The sequence below is a fragment of the Desarmillaria tabescens genome (assembly GCF_030435595.1).
Source record: "Desarmillaria tabescens strain CCBAS 213 chromosome Unknown EV420scaffold_1, whole genome shotgun sequence".
Classification (NCBI taxonomy): Eukaryota; Fungi; Basidiomycota; class Agaricomycetes; order Agaricales; family Physalacriaceae; genus Desarmillaria; species Desarmillaria tabescens.
In genome coordinates, this window is record NW_026848300.1 from 97,535 (window position 1) to 113,134 (window position 15,600).

The 15,600-nt window shown below is 47.4% G+C and overlaps 6 protein-coding genes across 6 annotated transcripts; 3 read left to right on the forward strand and 3 right to left on the reverse strand.

Annotated features, from left to right (window-relative positions):
- Window positions 1-2,083: 2,083 nt before the first annotated feature.
- EV420DRAFT_1472324 (uncharacterized protein) lies at window positions 2,084-2,920 on the forward strand (the record flags this gene model as incomplete). Its single annotated transcript, XM_060469043.1, has 1 exon — window positions 2,084-2,920. One exon carries the CDS (start codon window positions 2,084-2,086, stop codon window positions 2,918-2,920), a length of 837 nt encoding a protein of 278 aa, XP_060338812.1.
- A 1,277-nt stretch (window positions 2,921-4,197) lies between these two features.
- Window positions 4,198-5,082, forward strand: EV420DRAFT_1472325 (uncharacterized protein; the record flags this gene model as incomplete). The annotated part of the gene is made up of 1 exon (XM_060469044.1): window positions 4,198-5,082. One exon carries the CDS (start codon window positions 4,198-4,200, stop codon window positions 5,080-5,082), a length of 885 nt encoding a protein of 294 aa, XP_060338813.1.
- Window positions 5,083-5,994: 912 nt separating this feature from the next.
- Window positions 5,995-7,330, forward strand: EV420DRAFT_1492002 (acyl transferase/acyl hydrolase/lysophospholipase). Its single transcript, XM_060470723.1, has 4 exons — window positions 5,995-6,108; window positions 6,166-6,304; window positions 6,359-6,598; window positions 6,653-7,330. The coding sequence occupies exons 1-4, from the start codon at window positions 6,057-6,059 to the stop codon at window positions 7,305-7,307; spliced, it is 1,086 nt and encodes a 361-aa protein (XP_060338814.1). The 5' UTR covers window positions 5,995-6,056; the 3' UTR covers window positions 7,308-7,330.
- Window positions 7,331-7,533: 203 nt separating this feature from the next.
- On the reverse strand, window positions 7,534-9,863 carry EV420DRAFT_1615847 (sodium:inorganic phosphate symporter; the record flags this gene model as incomplete). Its single annotated transcript, XM_060475075.1, has 12 exons — window positions 7,534-7,973; window positions 8,022-8,180; window positions 8,233-8,457; window positions 8,518-8,649; window positions 8,703-8,852; window positions 8,908-9,055; window positions 9,118-9,227; window positions 9,284-9,359; window positions 9,417-9,467; window positions 9,527-9,658; window positions 9,709-9,728; window positions 9,788-9,863. The coding sequence occupies 12 exons, from the start codon at window positions 9,861-9,863 to the stop codon at window positions 7,534-7,536; spliced, it is 1,719 nt and encodes a 572-aa protein (XP_060338815.1).
- A 1,110-nt stretch (window positions 9,864-10,973) lies between these two features.
- EV420DRAFT_1492008 (uncharacterized protein) lies at window positions 10,974-12,357 on the reverse strand (the record flags this gene model as incomplete). Its single annotated transcript, XM_060470724.1, has 2 exons — window positions 10,974-12,130; window positions 12,181-12,357. A coding segment is annotated over one exon (678 nt), but the record flags the coding sequence as incomplete, so codon positions are not given.
- Window positions 12,358-13,827: 1,470 nt separating this feature from the next.
- Window positions 13,828-15,583, reverse strand: EV420DRAFT_1492015 (uncharacterized protein). Its single transcript, XM_060470725.1, has 8 exons — window positions 15,503-15,583; window positions 15,418-15,446; window positions 15,315-15,364; window positions 15,210-15,268; window positions 14,835-15,160; window positions 14,268-14,678; window positions 14,130-14,213; window positions 13,828-14,074 (listed from the first exon to the last, which is right to left on the reverse strand). The coding sequence occupies exons 1-8, from the start codon at window positions 15,519-15,521 to the stop codon at window positions 14,042-14,044; spliced, it is 1,011 nt and encodes a 336-aa protein (XP_060338817.1). The 5' UTR covers window positions 15,522-15,583; the 3' UTR covers window positions 13,828-14,041.
- Window positions 15,584-15,600: the final 17 nt, after the last annotated feature.

Sequence of the window (15,600 nt, forward strand, 5' to 3'; positions counted from 1 at the left end):
AAACATCGCATCCTCCTCGGGCATCTCCGCTCCAGCACGTTAGGGCTAAACGATATATCTGACGTGAGGTCAGGGAGTTCAACCATGGAATGCTGGACGCAACGAAGGACATGATACATGACAACGGGAACGGGCGATTCCAAATCGTCTTGATGATTGTTCGCTCTCAGTGGATTTGAGTATCATAGTCAATATATATCTACAAGTTCTACGTGTGAATGAATTAGACCTGTAATCAAGGACAAGAAGTTCATGACTCGCCGATCGACTGACCTGACGAGGGTCTTTCAGGACCGCCAACGTAAATGGCGAGGTCTCAATCGGTGAGCATTCCCTCTCCGTTCAGGAGAATAAGGATGTTGCCATCAATTCCAAAGACGATACTTTTCGTATGCTCCCTGATGAACTGTGATATCTCGCGTTAGAAGGTTTCGGATTCAACCGTTTGGTAGCACTCACCTATGAACACCTGCGACACCACCCCCTCAAGAACGTGAACGTGCTTCCCAGAGCGAAACATTGACACTCCTTTGCCAATCTCTTTGGTAAATTCTAGTGCTGATGTCGAACACTGGTCTTGTCAGATCTACAGTTCCGCGATGCGGAAGCGTATTCATGTTTTCATCGTATGAGCATCGTAGCGTACGTCTCCAACAAAAATCAAAATTGGGACACGGGGAAGAATATGATGTTCGTTCAGAATCCTAATGAACTCCGCTTCTGGTTTGCCGTAGTTGAAGTTCGTCACACCAGCTATCCTTCAAGAAATCGAGAATGCGAGCAGCAGGATCATACGAGACATACACCTGCCGACAATGTGGAAGGCGGCCACCATGCAGGTAGTCCAACAAAAATTTCCCATCCCTGCCCTCCCGTATGTGGGACCGATTTTGAAAAGCGGATGCGTTACGGTGTCATCTAGATGATTGTGGTCACGAGTGCGCAGATATTGACTGCACGTTCGGTGATATGGCCTCGAGTAGATTCCAAGCCTTTGGTTGTGATACCTACGGTGTGTGATGTGTGTTTGCCCTAAGGTCCCTTTATTCAACTGTAGTCCAGTGTCCGCCGTCTCAATAGCCGATACACGACTTACTCAAGGAAAGAATCTTACGATTAAGGAAATATAACGCCGTTCATGTCAGCTCTTAGTAAAGTCATATTATGAAGCGCAATCAACAATACTTATTCGACTCACTAGTGTTAGACGAGAGGCGCACACAGCAATTCCAGAATCGAAATCCTTCACTCATTCAAGAGGAAGTACAATATGCGATGCGCAAATAAACCCAGAAGCCTATACGATTTACCTTATCGGATGTATTGCAAGCAGTCACAGCAGTCTGAGGTCGACGTTGCCAACACGAAGAACGACAATACGAGCCTATCTGTTTCATGCCTAGTCTTAGAACCGAAGACAGCGAGCTTCCTGGAAGGAAATCAGCTCTCGATTGGGACGGAATCGCGTCGTAATAACTCGGACGATGCAATAATGGCCTAGTAGTAACCTCTGGAGTCGTTGCCATAGTCGCATTCATGTCGTCGTCGACCCGCCGAAATTTTGATTCTTCCTAGTGCACTGGAAGAGCTACATATTCCCTTGTAGACAGATGGGCGACACATGCTTATTTGAGGGTGGGTAGAAGCCAACATCTAGCCCAGTCACTGATTGTGAAGAGATGCATTTATAGCCTTAATTACCCTGAAAGAATAGGTAGGATCGCGACTTTATCCGTCTTTGAACAAATACCATGGGATTAGCATAGAGGCTCCTCCTTGGATATCTATTCCAGAAGGAACTCTTGGCGACGCGACAGGCTTTGGTCTTACGGTCGATGCATTTAAGCACCTCGCAGATACCTACTTTTGGAAGGACTACCTCTCTAGGCCAACCTTCAGCTTCAGGATCAAAGGATCAAATAGATTGATTCCTACTTCACTGAACAATGTGTGATGTCAAAGCATTTGCGAGACATTATTAAATCGTAATGCCACCGAGGCTGCAAAGACAACCAATTGTGTAGCGTAGTATTTAACGGTGAGTTGGTCTGTCACATGCATCGCTATCATTCTCTCATTTCGAATGTCCTACCATCACCAAGAGAAAGAGGATACAAACATAGCACTCGCAATATGTGGTGTTAGTTCACACCAGGTCTCTAGCGTGTTTCAAGCTCCACGCTATAAATTCGACCTGCCACCGCACATCCACGAGAACATTATCTCGAATGCTCCACGCCTCTTAGAATCCGTTCTAAGCCAACGTTGGCCAGTCACAAGCGTCAACTTTTTCCCATTCTCCGTACCAAGTCCAAATCGCAGTGGTACAAACGAGCCCGACTGGGCCATCGCGTTTGTCAATCGGTTTGGTACTGGGTGGATGCTAGCCCTTCACTCCGACGTGCTCGCGATTCATTGCCAAAGTATTCCACCCCCTGTCGGTCGTTCACCTCCCGGAGAGCTCCCAGTTGCTGTCATGAGGATGGACATGGACATCGTCTCTCTCTGGATTCTTCTCGCTATCTTCATATATATTTACAATCACGACCAAGCACAGCTGTTCTCCGCGATCTTTGGTGGCAATGTATATCCACTCTGGGATCCTATGCCTCTCTTTCCCCCTGGTCGGCATAGAACATCTACGCCTCCGCTTTCGATTGATGAAGGCACCTTGGAGAACTATGCGCGGGTCATCATAGAACGCACTACGCGAATGCAACGCCAAATGATTTTGAACAACGTCAAAGGGTCCCTCAATATCTCTTTCGCGCTTAAAATCGTTGACACCGGGCTCCATGAAGTTCTTTTGACTGCGAGCTCCATCGTCAGTAGGGTTGTTAACATGGATCTGGTTGATTCGGCCGGATTGAATGGCCAGGATGACTTATACAAATCGAGTGTCTTATTTGATTGGAAATGACCAGTCCAATTCAATTTCATGTTGACCTGCGGCATCTATCTACTGTGTTTTTCTCCTCGAGTAGGATTTGTTCCCCCCACACCCCCTCCCCTTGAGCATATCTTTGTCGGTCATTCGACTCCATGTGGGTCTAATCGCTGTCAGTCTTAGTCTACTGATTGCGCGTGATGGGATGCATTCATAGCCCTAATGAACATGTCTTTGAACAAAGAAGATGGTGTTAGCGTGGAGATTCATGCAGACAATTATTTGACATCACATCGAGGCGTAGATGTTCTTTGTTCATAATTTGGAAATTGCAGGGTCAAAGGAGATAAAACCTGTCCTGTCCACAAAGTAAGCTTCAATGGTCTGTTATATGATAGAATTAGAGCGCTCGCCAATTGACTGAAGCCATTGGGTGGCGAACTTGTGGGGGGAGTCGTCTGAGGTCTTCCAGCCATTTATTCAGTGATGCCCATATTTGCTATTTAAAAAATCCGAAAAAAAGTCGAATGACTTACTAGAGTTGAATCTAATCCATAGACCTCAAAATTCGAAGGAAACAAGGGGTTTAGACGCGCGAAGTATATGAGATATATAATCTAGCCGAAGTGGCATTTGACACGTGATCAAGATTGGTATGGGATGCAAACATCAGTAAATAAGCAAAGAGTCCGGCGTCCGCAAGCTTGGATGTTACTCTGCTCTCGAATACCTTTATCTGGGGAATCTAGGTCAAACAGTTTCTCAAATATGCGGGTTTTTGGGAAAGCCCGTATCTTTTCTTATTCTGCTGTCGGCATCTTAACTCTTTTTAGTCGTTTTCTGTCTTTTTCCGAGACGTCCAGGTGATGGGATCCGGAAAGACCAGCTTCGTTCCCCGACTCTGCAAAAACTCCTTGGAAATCTGTCTTTGAAAATTCTCTCTGTAACGTGTATTCTGGTGGCTCAGTCTATGCATTTTGGTACCTCGCAAATGCCCACTTTGGACAAAGGACTACCTCTTCTGGCCAAGCTTCAGGACCCAAAGAATTAAATCTTAGACGAGAAATGTAATGTTTTGGAACCAAAATAGGCAACTGTTTGGATTTATCTAGTCAGGCGATTCCTACCCTGGCGAACAACGCATGGTGTCAAAGACAATCCTGGCATTTGCAAAACATTGTATTTGTTGAATGCCATCGAGGCTGCAGAGACCACCAATTGTGTAGTGCAGTATTTAGATGAGGATTTTTGGTGAGTTTTTCTGCCACATCCCACAGTAACCGCGGTCATTTCAGTCATCTCACTTCAAAATGTTCAACAAGGCCAAGGCTGAATCGTCTTCTGCCACTGGACAGCGCACAGTTGGTACACCCAACAATCACCAAAAAGAAGAGGATACAAGCATCGCAGTCGCAATATGTGGTGTTAGTCCCCTTCAAGTCTCTGACGCGTTCCAAGCTCCACGCTACAAGCCCGACCTGCCACCACACATCTGTGACAAAATCACCTCGAACGCTCCACAACTCTTGGAATCGGTTCTACGCCAACGATGGCCGGTCACAAGCATTAACTTTTTTCCATTCTGTGTACCCAGTCCAAATTGCAGTGGTACAAATGAGCCCGATTGCGCCGTTGCATTTGCCAATCGGCTTGGTACAGGGTGGATGCTGGCACTTCACTCCAACGTACTCGCAATTCACTGTGCAGATCTTCCACCCCTTCCCGGCTGTTCCCCTCCCGGACAGCTCCCGGTTACTATCATGAGTCTGGACGTGGACGTCATATCTCTCTGGATGCTTCTCGCTATTTTCACGTATGTTTACAATCACGATCAGACACAGCTGTTCTCCGCGATCTTTGGCCATGTATATCCACCCTGGGATCCCGTGCCTCTCTTCCCCCCTCGTCAGCATAGAACATCCACTCCTCCGCTTGCGATCGACGATGTTACCGTGGAGAACTACGCCCGAATCCTCAGAAAACGCACTACCAGGATGCAACGCCAAATGATTTTGAACAATGTCAAAGGATTCCACAATACCTCTTGCGCACTTAAAATCGTTGACACCGGGCTTCATGACGTCGTCTTGATTGCGACCCGGATCGTCGGTAGAGTTGCTAACATGGACCTTGCTGATCCAGCCGGATTGGATGACCAGGATGACCTATACAAACAAAGTGTCCTACTTGGGTGAGAATACCTAGTCGAGTCCGATGGACGAATTGATTTTCACGAAAATGTTGAATAATGAGAATATTTGTATTTTCACAATTTACCGCATTCTGACTCGCAAGCCATCGATGCAGTTTCATCGTCTTTACCATCCTGAAGTATGTGGTAGATGTTAAAAATTTCTAGGCAACTGCATGCATTTTGGCTGATGCGGTGACATCTATACCCTAAGTTTCTACTTGGCGTCGGCTTCGCCACTCTCGCCATCGTTCTTGGTAGACTGACCATGCATCCCTTCGCGCCAATTTAACACATGGTCAACGAGGGCAGGACCCGGTTCTTCAGGTGTGGAACTGTCGACATGCTTCCAACAGAACAAAGCTCCCTTCTCCTTCCTTTCAAACACACCCGGATATGTATCTAAAACATCTTTCTCGAGACCTTTTGCGATCCGCTGGAGATTGACCAGGGCTAATCGCATATGCAAAACGTCTAGAGGTCGGTTAAAGTCCCAATCTACGAGCATGACATACTGCGTGTCCAAAGAGATACGGAACTGGTTTTAATGTGGACTCAGATAATAGAAGATAAGACAAGGCAAGTCATCCTCACATCATCTGGGTCAGTGTCCCAAGCAGCATACAATGTCGCCTTAGATCTGTTAACAAATAGACCGAAGACTGAGAATCTGTCGTTTAAACCCAGAGTTTATTTGCTCACCAGCAGGATCATCCCAAGAGCTAGGGAAGAGTCGGCAATCTTGGATCTCCTCACCATCATCGGGGCTGATGCTCATTAAGTATTTCAATGCGCAATTTCCACTTGAACAAGAGTTGAAATTTTTACCGGTTCCGGCGTCTAATTCCGTTTGAGGCTTTCGCCATCATGTGACTCGGCACTATAACCGAGGCCCGACGCTTAGCGCTCGCTTACTCGACAACATCTTACTGCTCAACAGGCACCTTGAAATTTCAATCTATATTTTGCCGCGCTGCGATGCTCCCCTCTCCAACAGTTAGTGAGCCTCCCATTAACTTGCTCTCGCTTGGTGAGTTTCTGTATCTCAGGAGGGCCGTCGCTTGACTGGTATAATCGCTATCGCAAGACGGGGGAGGTATACTCGGCGCATCCGGAATTCTTGTTCTTCACGCGATCATGAAAGGCATCAAGCGGCGTAACGGCCTTGACTACATACCCAAGCCTTGTGAATATTTCCACCTTATCGGTGGTTCTGGTACCGGAGGGTGAGCACCAGAGTAATGCAAGTATTAAGGACCATTCCGACAGTGTTATTCCAGAATTATTGCAATCATGCTCGGGAGACTAAAAATGTCCACCAGGCAAGCCCTACGACGTTACAATCAAATCGCTTCACGCGTCTTCAGTTGTACAAACCAACGGCATCTAAAAGATGGCAGATTCGAAGCGTCTGCTCTGGAAACGGAGATGAAAAGCATAGTTAAAGGACGAAAGGAAGATTACAAAGAGGATGAGCTTTTAATTGATCCTGAATCAGGCAATGAATCCATGGGAAATGCGTTTGTGCCCTTCAAGTTTAAGTTCATCTTACATCCACTCATCATTACTTGCAGTTTTGCCTGCGCATTAATGGGCGTTGCCATGAAGTACCCTCAGCGTCTCCGCACATATAGGATGCCTAACGGAGGTCCAGTCTCTAATTGCACAATCTGGGAAGCGGTCCGTGCGACCACCGCTGCTCCAGCGTTGTTCAACCCTATCGATATTACCGGAGATGGAAATTACAGACATCGATTCGTCGGGACGAGTACTGGAAACCACAATCCTGCCAAGGAAGTGAGGGACGAGGCCATGCGGTTGTATGGAGGCAGCCGACGCATCGGGGTCTTCGTGAGCATCGGAATGGGCCAACCCGTGAACGACGCGTATGTATTTCGGGAGACGGAAAGTATGCAGAAGATATTTCGTTCGCAGCTCGTTAAAGTCTTAACGAGTACTGCGATGGATTGCAAGAAAGTCGCCGACGAGCTCGCGAGACAATATTCCGATATTCCGGGTACGTACTTCAGGTTCAACGTTAGATACGAGGTGGAAAAGATAGGCCTTGATGAGTGGGATAGTATGGACGAGGTACTTGCTCATGCGGACAGTTATATACGCGATCCAGAGGTTTTTAAGTCTGTTAAAGCAGTCGTAGCCTGCCTATACCAGGAAGCATCACGTCAACGGAACTGCCCTACATTGGCTACGATATGTATGTCTTCGTAAAGGCTAATATTAATAAAACTATGGTTTTAACGTATTATTAGTTTGCTTGCAAATAGAGACTGATCTCGTGTGTTCAGCGTTGTGAGCTGCATTGTTCCAAACTAGTTCTGTAAGGGATTCTTTCGCTGACACGACAGGGAGAAAAGGCGGGCACATGAACATATGAACAAGCTAGTGATATAAAATCTATAGTAAATATAGTATTCATGCGAAGGCATTTCTCGAGTTAGAAATGAGGAGCATTTAAAATAATACCCATAACACATCCAGCGGACACACCAGCAATGGGAACAGTCAAAACCCATCCCAGAACGATCCATCCAAGACCGCGCCAATTGAACGACTTGAGGTCATTATTGCACAAGGCAACACCTAGCGTCGCACCGGTGATACACATCGTTGTCGAAACCGGGATAGCGTATTGAGAGGCAAAGACGACAGTGATGGCAGATCCTAGTTCCATGCTGTACCCGCGGGAGGGTGAGTGCAGAGTCATGCGATTCCCGAGGACAGCCATAATATTGTATCCGTACGTTGCGAGCCCAAGGACGAGGAAGAGTGCACCTGCAACTAATATCCACACAGGCGTCTCGCTCTGTTTGCCTGCGGCGACGCCGGAGCTCCAGATGGCGTAGATAGCAGAGTAGGGACCAACGGCGTTGCCAACTAGAACGAAAGTTAAGTAGATATATAGTGATAAAGAGGAAAACGTACGGTCATTAGCGCCATGAGCAAAAGATGCTGTGCAAGCTGTCATGACTTGGAGGAATGAATACAGATGCTCCGTTTTGTTGTCGTACTGTTTAGCCCGTTCATGCATGGCGCGAAGGCGTCTCTGGTCAGTGCCTTCCGTCTGCAATTTGTGGATGTCAACTGGATAAAAAAAGTCAGGAAGTACTTAACAAGCTAAATGACATCTACAAACTAGTGATTCCGTGGGTGAGAAGTTTGTACAACGTAGCCACGAACTTGAAGCGGAAGAATATATAGATGTTTGTGGGGAGATACCACGCTCCTTCGATTGGGTGAGGATCTTCTACCGACGCAAGTGGAATCGATGGTTCGATTGCAGGAGGTACGCCTGCGAGAATTTCTTCTTTCTCATCGGTGGACGTATCTTCCGAGGCGAATCTCTCTTCCTTTGTAATGTCTAATATCAATCAGTCAAAAAGCTGAAAAATCATACTCAGTAGCTTGGAGAGAAACGTACTAGAAGGTCGGGTGTCCCCTTCATGAATTACATGATAGTCAGGCACAGCGGAAATGTCGGTGACGAGAGCATCGGTAGGAGGTTTGCGCCACCAAAGTAGAGGTCCCAAGAAGAAGTGGTAAAACCTCACCGCTGCGTAAAGTTCTTGAGTAAATATATAACAATATTCAGTAAAATGAGCTCACTGTAGTCGTTCCTAACTGTTTTGACATAGACAAATGGTAGCCAAAAGAGAAGAGACAGGACCGTAACCACCGCCGAAGTCCCTACAATCGCTGCAGCAGTGATGTTGTCAGGAAGTTCTTTGAGTTTGAGGGTCGGTGATCCTTTCCAAACTAGAAGGTCGATGATTAATCACAGTGTTTTGAATCTATGGTGCAAAAGACATACTGATGCACATAGTGAGAATTGCGGTAACGCCGAAGAAGAATATGGGAACAGTGAAGAATCCAGCACGAAGTGAGTTCTTGCGAAGCAACACACAATATTTGGTTAGCATGTAGATGATAGCCGCAAACCCAGCAGATATACCGGGTGCCTGTGGAATGAGTAATTGACGATGAGGGACTTGGTCAAGTTGGAACAGGGTAGGCTACTCACGACGACGAACCCAGCAAAGATAGCAGCAAGACCGCTTCCATTGTTCCAGCCCCATTGTACGGCATCTTTCCCGCCGACTGCCACGCCGACACCTGCTACAGCAGACACAACTGCGAGATTGATCTTCAGCACGCACACCAATATTGCTTTCAGGCTCGGCACTTACTAGAGTATGTGGTAGATACGGGCCAGGAGTTCCTCGTTGCTATCATGAGCCATGTCGCCGAGCAACACAAAGCAACCTGTTTTGATCATGAGGATACCGACGTCGGCATGTTTACAAGCGATGCAGGCCGTACCGTGAAACCAAGTAACTGAACCCCAGCATTGTTTTGAAACGCATCAATAGGCTGCGGGCAGTGGTAATCTCAGTCGCGGTAATACTGACTAGCAAAATTTTCACACGTACAACGATGCTATTCTTGATCGTACCAGAAACCCGAGCGCCGACGAGGACGCCACCAAGGAATTCCATCAAGGCAGCCACCATGCACGCTTGCAGCATAGTCAACGACTTTGAAGATACGGATGTCGCGAAAGACTGTATTGGTAGTCAGTACCCGCGGCAAATACCATACTTAATTTACACACGTTAGCGACATCATTGGCACCTTAAATGGCATTTTTATGAGTGATACTATTCTCCAGATGTGCAGAGAAGACTACTTACCAATATTGTACGCATCAAGTGCGGCAAAAATGGTGCCAAAGGCAAAGAGGTAATCCCACTGGTGAAGCGCGGGCATTGCAACTGAGATGAGGCGGTTGGCGCAGTGTACATAGCTCCTCCGTCTACTTTATACAGCTTCAATAGACGAACGTGCGATGTCCATACGCTAGTGATCGCGCCTAGACAGAAAGTAGTGGCTTGGTACGCTTGGACTATGCCAAGTGGTGGTGTCGGAGACCATTTTTGGAAATCGGAACTTGAACGTACCTGAGTGCTTGGGCTTCTATCAGCGTCTCTTCGAGTCCTACCAGAGTTGAGAAGCAAAGAAATAAACACGGTTGGTTACTATATCCGTGCCAATCTTTTGTCGGTGTGTATTCGTCCCGATAGTTTTAAGGGTGCGCATACATTGCTATCGTTCTTTCCGCACGCGACCGGCCGAATTGATGATAAGGGCAGGCAATTTCTTGATTCCGCATCAGCGACATAATACAAAGCAGTGATTGATCCTACTCAAGCACTTTATAATTTCCTGTTGGAGGAAAGCTTGACAGAAGCAGGTGGTCGTTGTCAAGTATCACTCGTCGGGTCAGTAAATCCTGGCGGTCTCGTCTCGGAAATCGGAACTCGCAGAACAAGCTTTTACTTGATCCATTGCTGATAGCATCCGACAGGACTCTCCATTTCAACCTTGGCAATTGCGGATATCAATCCTTTCAGTTAATCTCAGGGACAAATGGTACCTGTAAGTAAATTACTTAGGAAAAGGCCATGAACGTGAAGTTGAATCGGACCGACTCACGGTATTATAGTTCAGCAGAAAGGGACAGTCTCCCGGTGCCTACAAGAACTATAACACTACAGCGTGCTGGCCCGATGATAATGGAAGCGAAGATACCATATAAGAACTGTACTCTCTTCAGAAACCGAGGTGAATCTGCTGCCTGGGTGGCGGAGTTGCGCAGACGTAAGGCCTTTCATTCCTTCGGCAAAGATGCATTGAAGTCGCTAGGATCATGTCAAAACCGGCAAAGTTTGAGTGAATTACGAAAGAAGATGTGACGGTATTTGCCGAAGACCAACACATCGAATTGTCTAGGTGTTGAACTGCAGATAGTTCCAGGTAGATGCGAGCACTCACGCGTGTTCTTCCTCGAGAGGAACGAACTCCTCAACAAACCTAAGTATCTCCGATGAAGAAATGTAGAAATGAACATCAACAAAACGAGACTTGGGTACATTGAATGCGACTTGAACATATTTTGATACTACATTTCCTCCTTCAGAAGTACTGAATGCTAGTCAGATGGTGTGATATACAGATGCAAGTACATAACGGTAGAACAGTGCTGATGGTGTGACAGCAGTAACAGGTAGGTGGGAAAAAAATGTAGCGCGAGCGCCTCTATAAAGTTAAGCCCAAGAAAAGGGAAAGATCGAATCGTGACAGGTCATACACAGCACTCAATGGACGCCACTCCGTCAAACTCAATATCTGAAGACCCGAATCAGCAAGGTTCCAACGTGTGACATCAAGGGTGCCTACCGGGAATGCTCAAATGCTAACGGCAACTCTGGACAAGCTGCTCTTCACATATGACCTGTTTTCCTTGGACCTCGGCGAGGATCGCCCATCGAGCACGCGACTGAGTAGAAGCCCAGCCACTTGTTTTGCAAAAGCGTTGGGGTCAGCTGCGTTATATGAATCCACAGTAGGAAGGGGCTTGTAGAACGTGGATGGAAGTACTACATCAGGCAGCGGGCGGTGAGTCGTGGGATCGTAAGTGTGATGGTGCGTGTAGCGATTTTGGTTCCGATTCGTTGATTCCTCCGGTTCGCATTCGGACTCGTCCTCTTCATGAACAGCGTTGAAGCCCGATGCTCCGGAATGCAGTGGCACGATCCTGGCGTTTCTTGAAACTCCTTTCGGAGAGAGTGCGTGAGCGTACGGACTAGTCCTACCACGGAGGTACGAGGGCCGCCTGGGAATGCTAGGCCTAGATACCGCAGCAGTCACACCATCCCCTTGAGTGAAAGAAGAGGTTGATACGACACTCTGACCACCACCTGGTCGAGGCCCCCGAGGTCTAGCAGCCGCTTGTCGGAAGGCAGCGGCCGTTTTGGGAGTGGAAGGCCGCGGGCTACGATTGTGGTCGATAGAGTTAAAGATGCCTGCATCGTGGCCGGTGGCGGTGGAGAAAGAGGATGAAGAGAAGAAGGCGAGGAAAAGGGCGTCTTGATGAGGCGAATAGACATAGTCGTAGGCAAGTGGTGGGAAATAGCGAAAAGCAGAAGTAAGAATCGCTCAGGGAGCTCGTAAATTATATGTTGGCAACACGGTAGCTAGAATAGAGAGTTATTGAGGTAGAAAGATAGAGAAACAACGGACTTACTCATATAGCAACCAACGTCAGGGAAGTCAACAAAACAAAGCCTTTTCAACAACCGAACCGGTCAGGCCAGGAGAACCTGGAACACCGTCCTGCTCGTATATCTTGAGTGTGCTCTGTTGTGAAAGGAAATGGACGGCTACAAGGAAGTAGGGCGGACACTGTAGTAGTGAAACACAAGAAACAAGGAGGCTGAGAAATACAGCAACTTCATATATTTGTTTGGCTTTATTGTGACAGATAGGTCCTTATTGTCCGATCATCTTGCTTCACCACCATGCGGTGCCGCTGCCCGACGACCAACAGAGGCTAGGCTGTCAGTTATCCTCCAACGTTTAAACTGTCCATTCTAGGCGCTGCCAGGGTATGCGGACTGAATGCTGAAGCTGGAGGTCGGCGCCGCTGTCCCCCCGCGAGACGTTCATGATTCCAGAATGTTCGCTTGTGTTCGCTTCGCGTCTCTCCAGCACTACGAGAATTGTCTGGTGATCATCTCTCATGATAGCTCCTCCACCTAAACCGGACTGCTTCTGTGTAGTGCCCATGGTGATCACGGTCCTTTTTCCGTTATCTATCCCCTTCTGTTGCAATGCGTAACTGATCTGTCCATTCATCTACATTCTACCATTCCGGCCTTCTAGGAACTACGTCCAAGCTGGTTCATCGCTTAATGTGTGCCTCTAGGGCATTTTTCTCGCTTCCACTAATACAGAGGTACCTATACTCTCAATCAATATACCGCTGAAGCAGGATGAGATAAGGGGCCGCTTGCAAGTAACCATAAAGCGGACAAAAGAAGTAAGCTGTGTCTAGGAAACTCCCGTTGTCGAGGTGTTCTGGGCCTGGCCGGACATTACGGAAGTCCTGGAGCTCAAAGGCAAATCTGGGGAGCGTCCTAGGAGCGTCCTCGAAATTGAATGGGTCCGATAGACGACCCAAGTTGTACTGTTTGAATTCTTCAACCATATCTGACCAAGGATGTGTTTAGAACTAGCAATAATCATGTCTGTTCCGCATAACTCCAAGTCTAGACGAATTCAGAATCACACGGAATCCCATTACTTTCAATTGAATAGGGAACGAGTACTCGGAAACTGTTGCTCACGTACACAACTAGATACTATGGAGAAAGTTCGCGGCCTATGTCATCGTCATGGGACTTGATGGTATGATGTCAAGGGGGGCTACCGGTGTTTCTAGTAGTATGAAAATCTAGATTTTAGAAAAGGCAGCAATTATTTATCGAGAGGGTTTCGTTACAAGTGTTTGTACCGCGATGAAAATAAGGGGAGCGGCGATTCCCCGGAGAATTTGGCTTTTGCCTGACAAAAAGGAAAACTCGCAACTTTATTGAAAAAGGACCAACTGCTATTACTGGCTCCTGGGGGAAATACGCGTCATGGCGGCATTACCTATATGGAATGTTGCACTCGAGCGGGGGCGCACCACTTACGGAGTGTGTAGTAGTTCGCCACTGCGCCTGGACTATATCGATTGTTTCATCACGGCACCGAATATAGAGACTCGAAACTCGAAGGCGGAAAGCTTGAACCTGAGGCTTCGGGACTCAACAGTTGAAATCAGGCTAGGATCCTACCGACACCCTACAGTGATCCTCGAAGTTTTACCACTGCCCAGTTAGCTCAATCTGATTCAAATGATAAGTACAATCAAAATAGCATCATTCGCTGCGGCATTCCATCCAGTTTCCTGTGAATCTGTGATATGATGGTAAAATTTTTGATTTTTTTGGACTTGTAAATAGCATACATCGAGTATCAAAGTTCGAACCTGTGGATTCATTATATAAATAACTAAGCCTCAATCCGTCCTCGAAAAGACTAGTACATGTCTGGAATAGTACTCATGTAGTTAGTGACCCCAAGAATTGCGCACGCTGAAAATGTACGCCTTCAATAAAGCCACAGTCGGCATGGTCATGAAACACTCACAAGTTGCTGGATCGCCACACGCTCGCCTTCGGGAAGAGCACCAATCTGATCGGGCGTCATGGCCAAAACTTGCATCAGCATAGCCTATTATTCAAAGTCAGCATCTATGAAATCCTCGAGAACAAGGATGCAACTGACCCTTTGATGCTCGCTGATATTATCCTGCGACTGCGCCGGCGCCGGCGCTTGTTGTTGGGGAGGAGCTAACTGCGGCGGAGGCTGAAGTTGCTGTGGAGGTGGAGGACGGTAATACGACGCCGGCTGTGGCGGTGGTACGAACTGCTGTTGAGGATACATCGGCATGGAAGGCGCAGGCGCCTGTGGCATGCCGTTCTGTGGTGGTGGGAACTGTTGTATGGGAGGCGCGAACGTTGATTGAGGTAGCTGTTGCACAGGTGGAGGCGCAGCCGATGTTGCTGCAAGCATTCGTTGAAGAATCATAGGATCCACTATTTGATTCAACAGGAGAGCTTGGAAGAGCGCATAAGCAAGTTGGGGATGTGCGACTAGCAGTTTTCGTGCTTGCTCGGGATGCGTTATCACGAAGGCCTAGGCAGAGGGATTGAGTCAGGAGGGCTCAGACTTTTTCACAGTCGTACATGAAGAGTTGTTTCTAGTAAGTAATATTCTAATACGTTATCCCAACGTACCAATACCACAGACCGTAGTAGGAAGAGACTATTAGGAAAGTAAACGAGAGCTCACCTTCATTTGGGCCAGAACCTCCATGAGTTGGTTCGGAGCCATCGTACCAAGAGTATGGCTGATAGCATCTGCAGACGACGTGCCAGGAGGTAACTTGATGCCGGGAGGCAGACTGGCTAGAAATGCATCCGTTTCACTGCCTCGGCCGGCTCCACTCCACGTTCTTTGTTCAGCTGGTCCTGGGACACCACCATCGACAAGTTCTCCACGGACAGTAGTCTTTCCTTCAAGGAATGGATCTGAATCAGCCAAATCTATTCGCAGTGGCCGCCCTCCAACGTCAACGTTGTTTAGATTCCGTACAGCTGATGCAGCTGTTTCGTGGTCTGCGTTGTGTGAATGGAAGGCGTTTGCGATCTAGCGTGTGAAACACACCAGTGAATTCGCAGAATCCATATCCCCTAGGCTTTCCTGTTTCGCGGTCGAACACTAATCTGCGGGGGATGAGCAAGTGGCTGGGTAGAGCAGCAGTTTGCTTACCTGAATCCAACAACCTGTCCGACAGATTTAAAAACATCTATCAATTGCTCCTGCACAAAGAGTAAGGTTTCTGCTGATTATTGTAGCAAAAGAGAGGACATGCCTCTCCCATGTTATAAGGAACATTGCCAACTGTTCGAAAAGCATTTCAGCCACACGATGAAGAAAATGAAGGTTATAGCACTCACCAAAAACTACTTTGCTCATCGTTGATACTGAAATGGTCTTCAGCTAAATGATCCTTCAGTCGAGGAAAGGTTAAGGAAAAGAAATTATTGTTTAACTG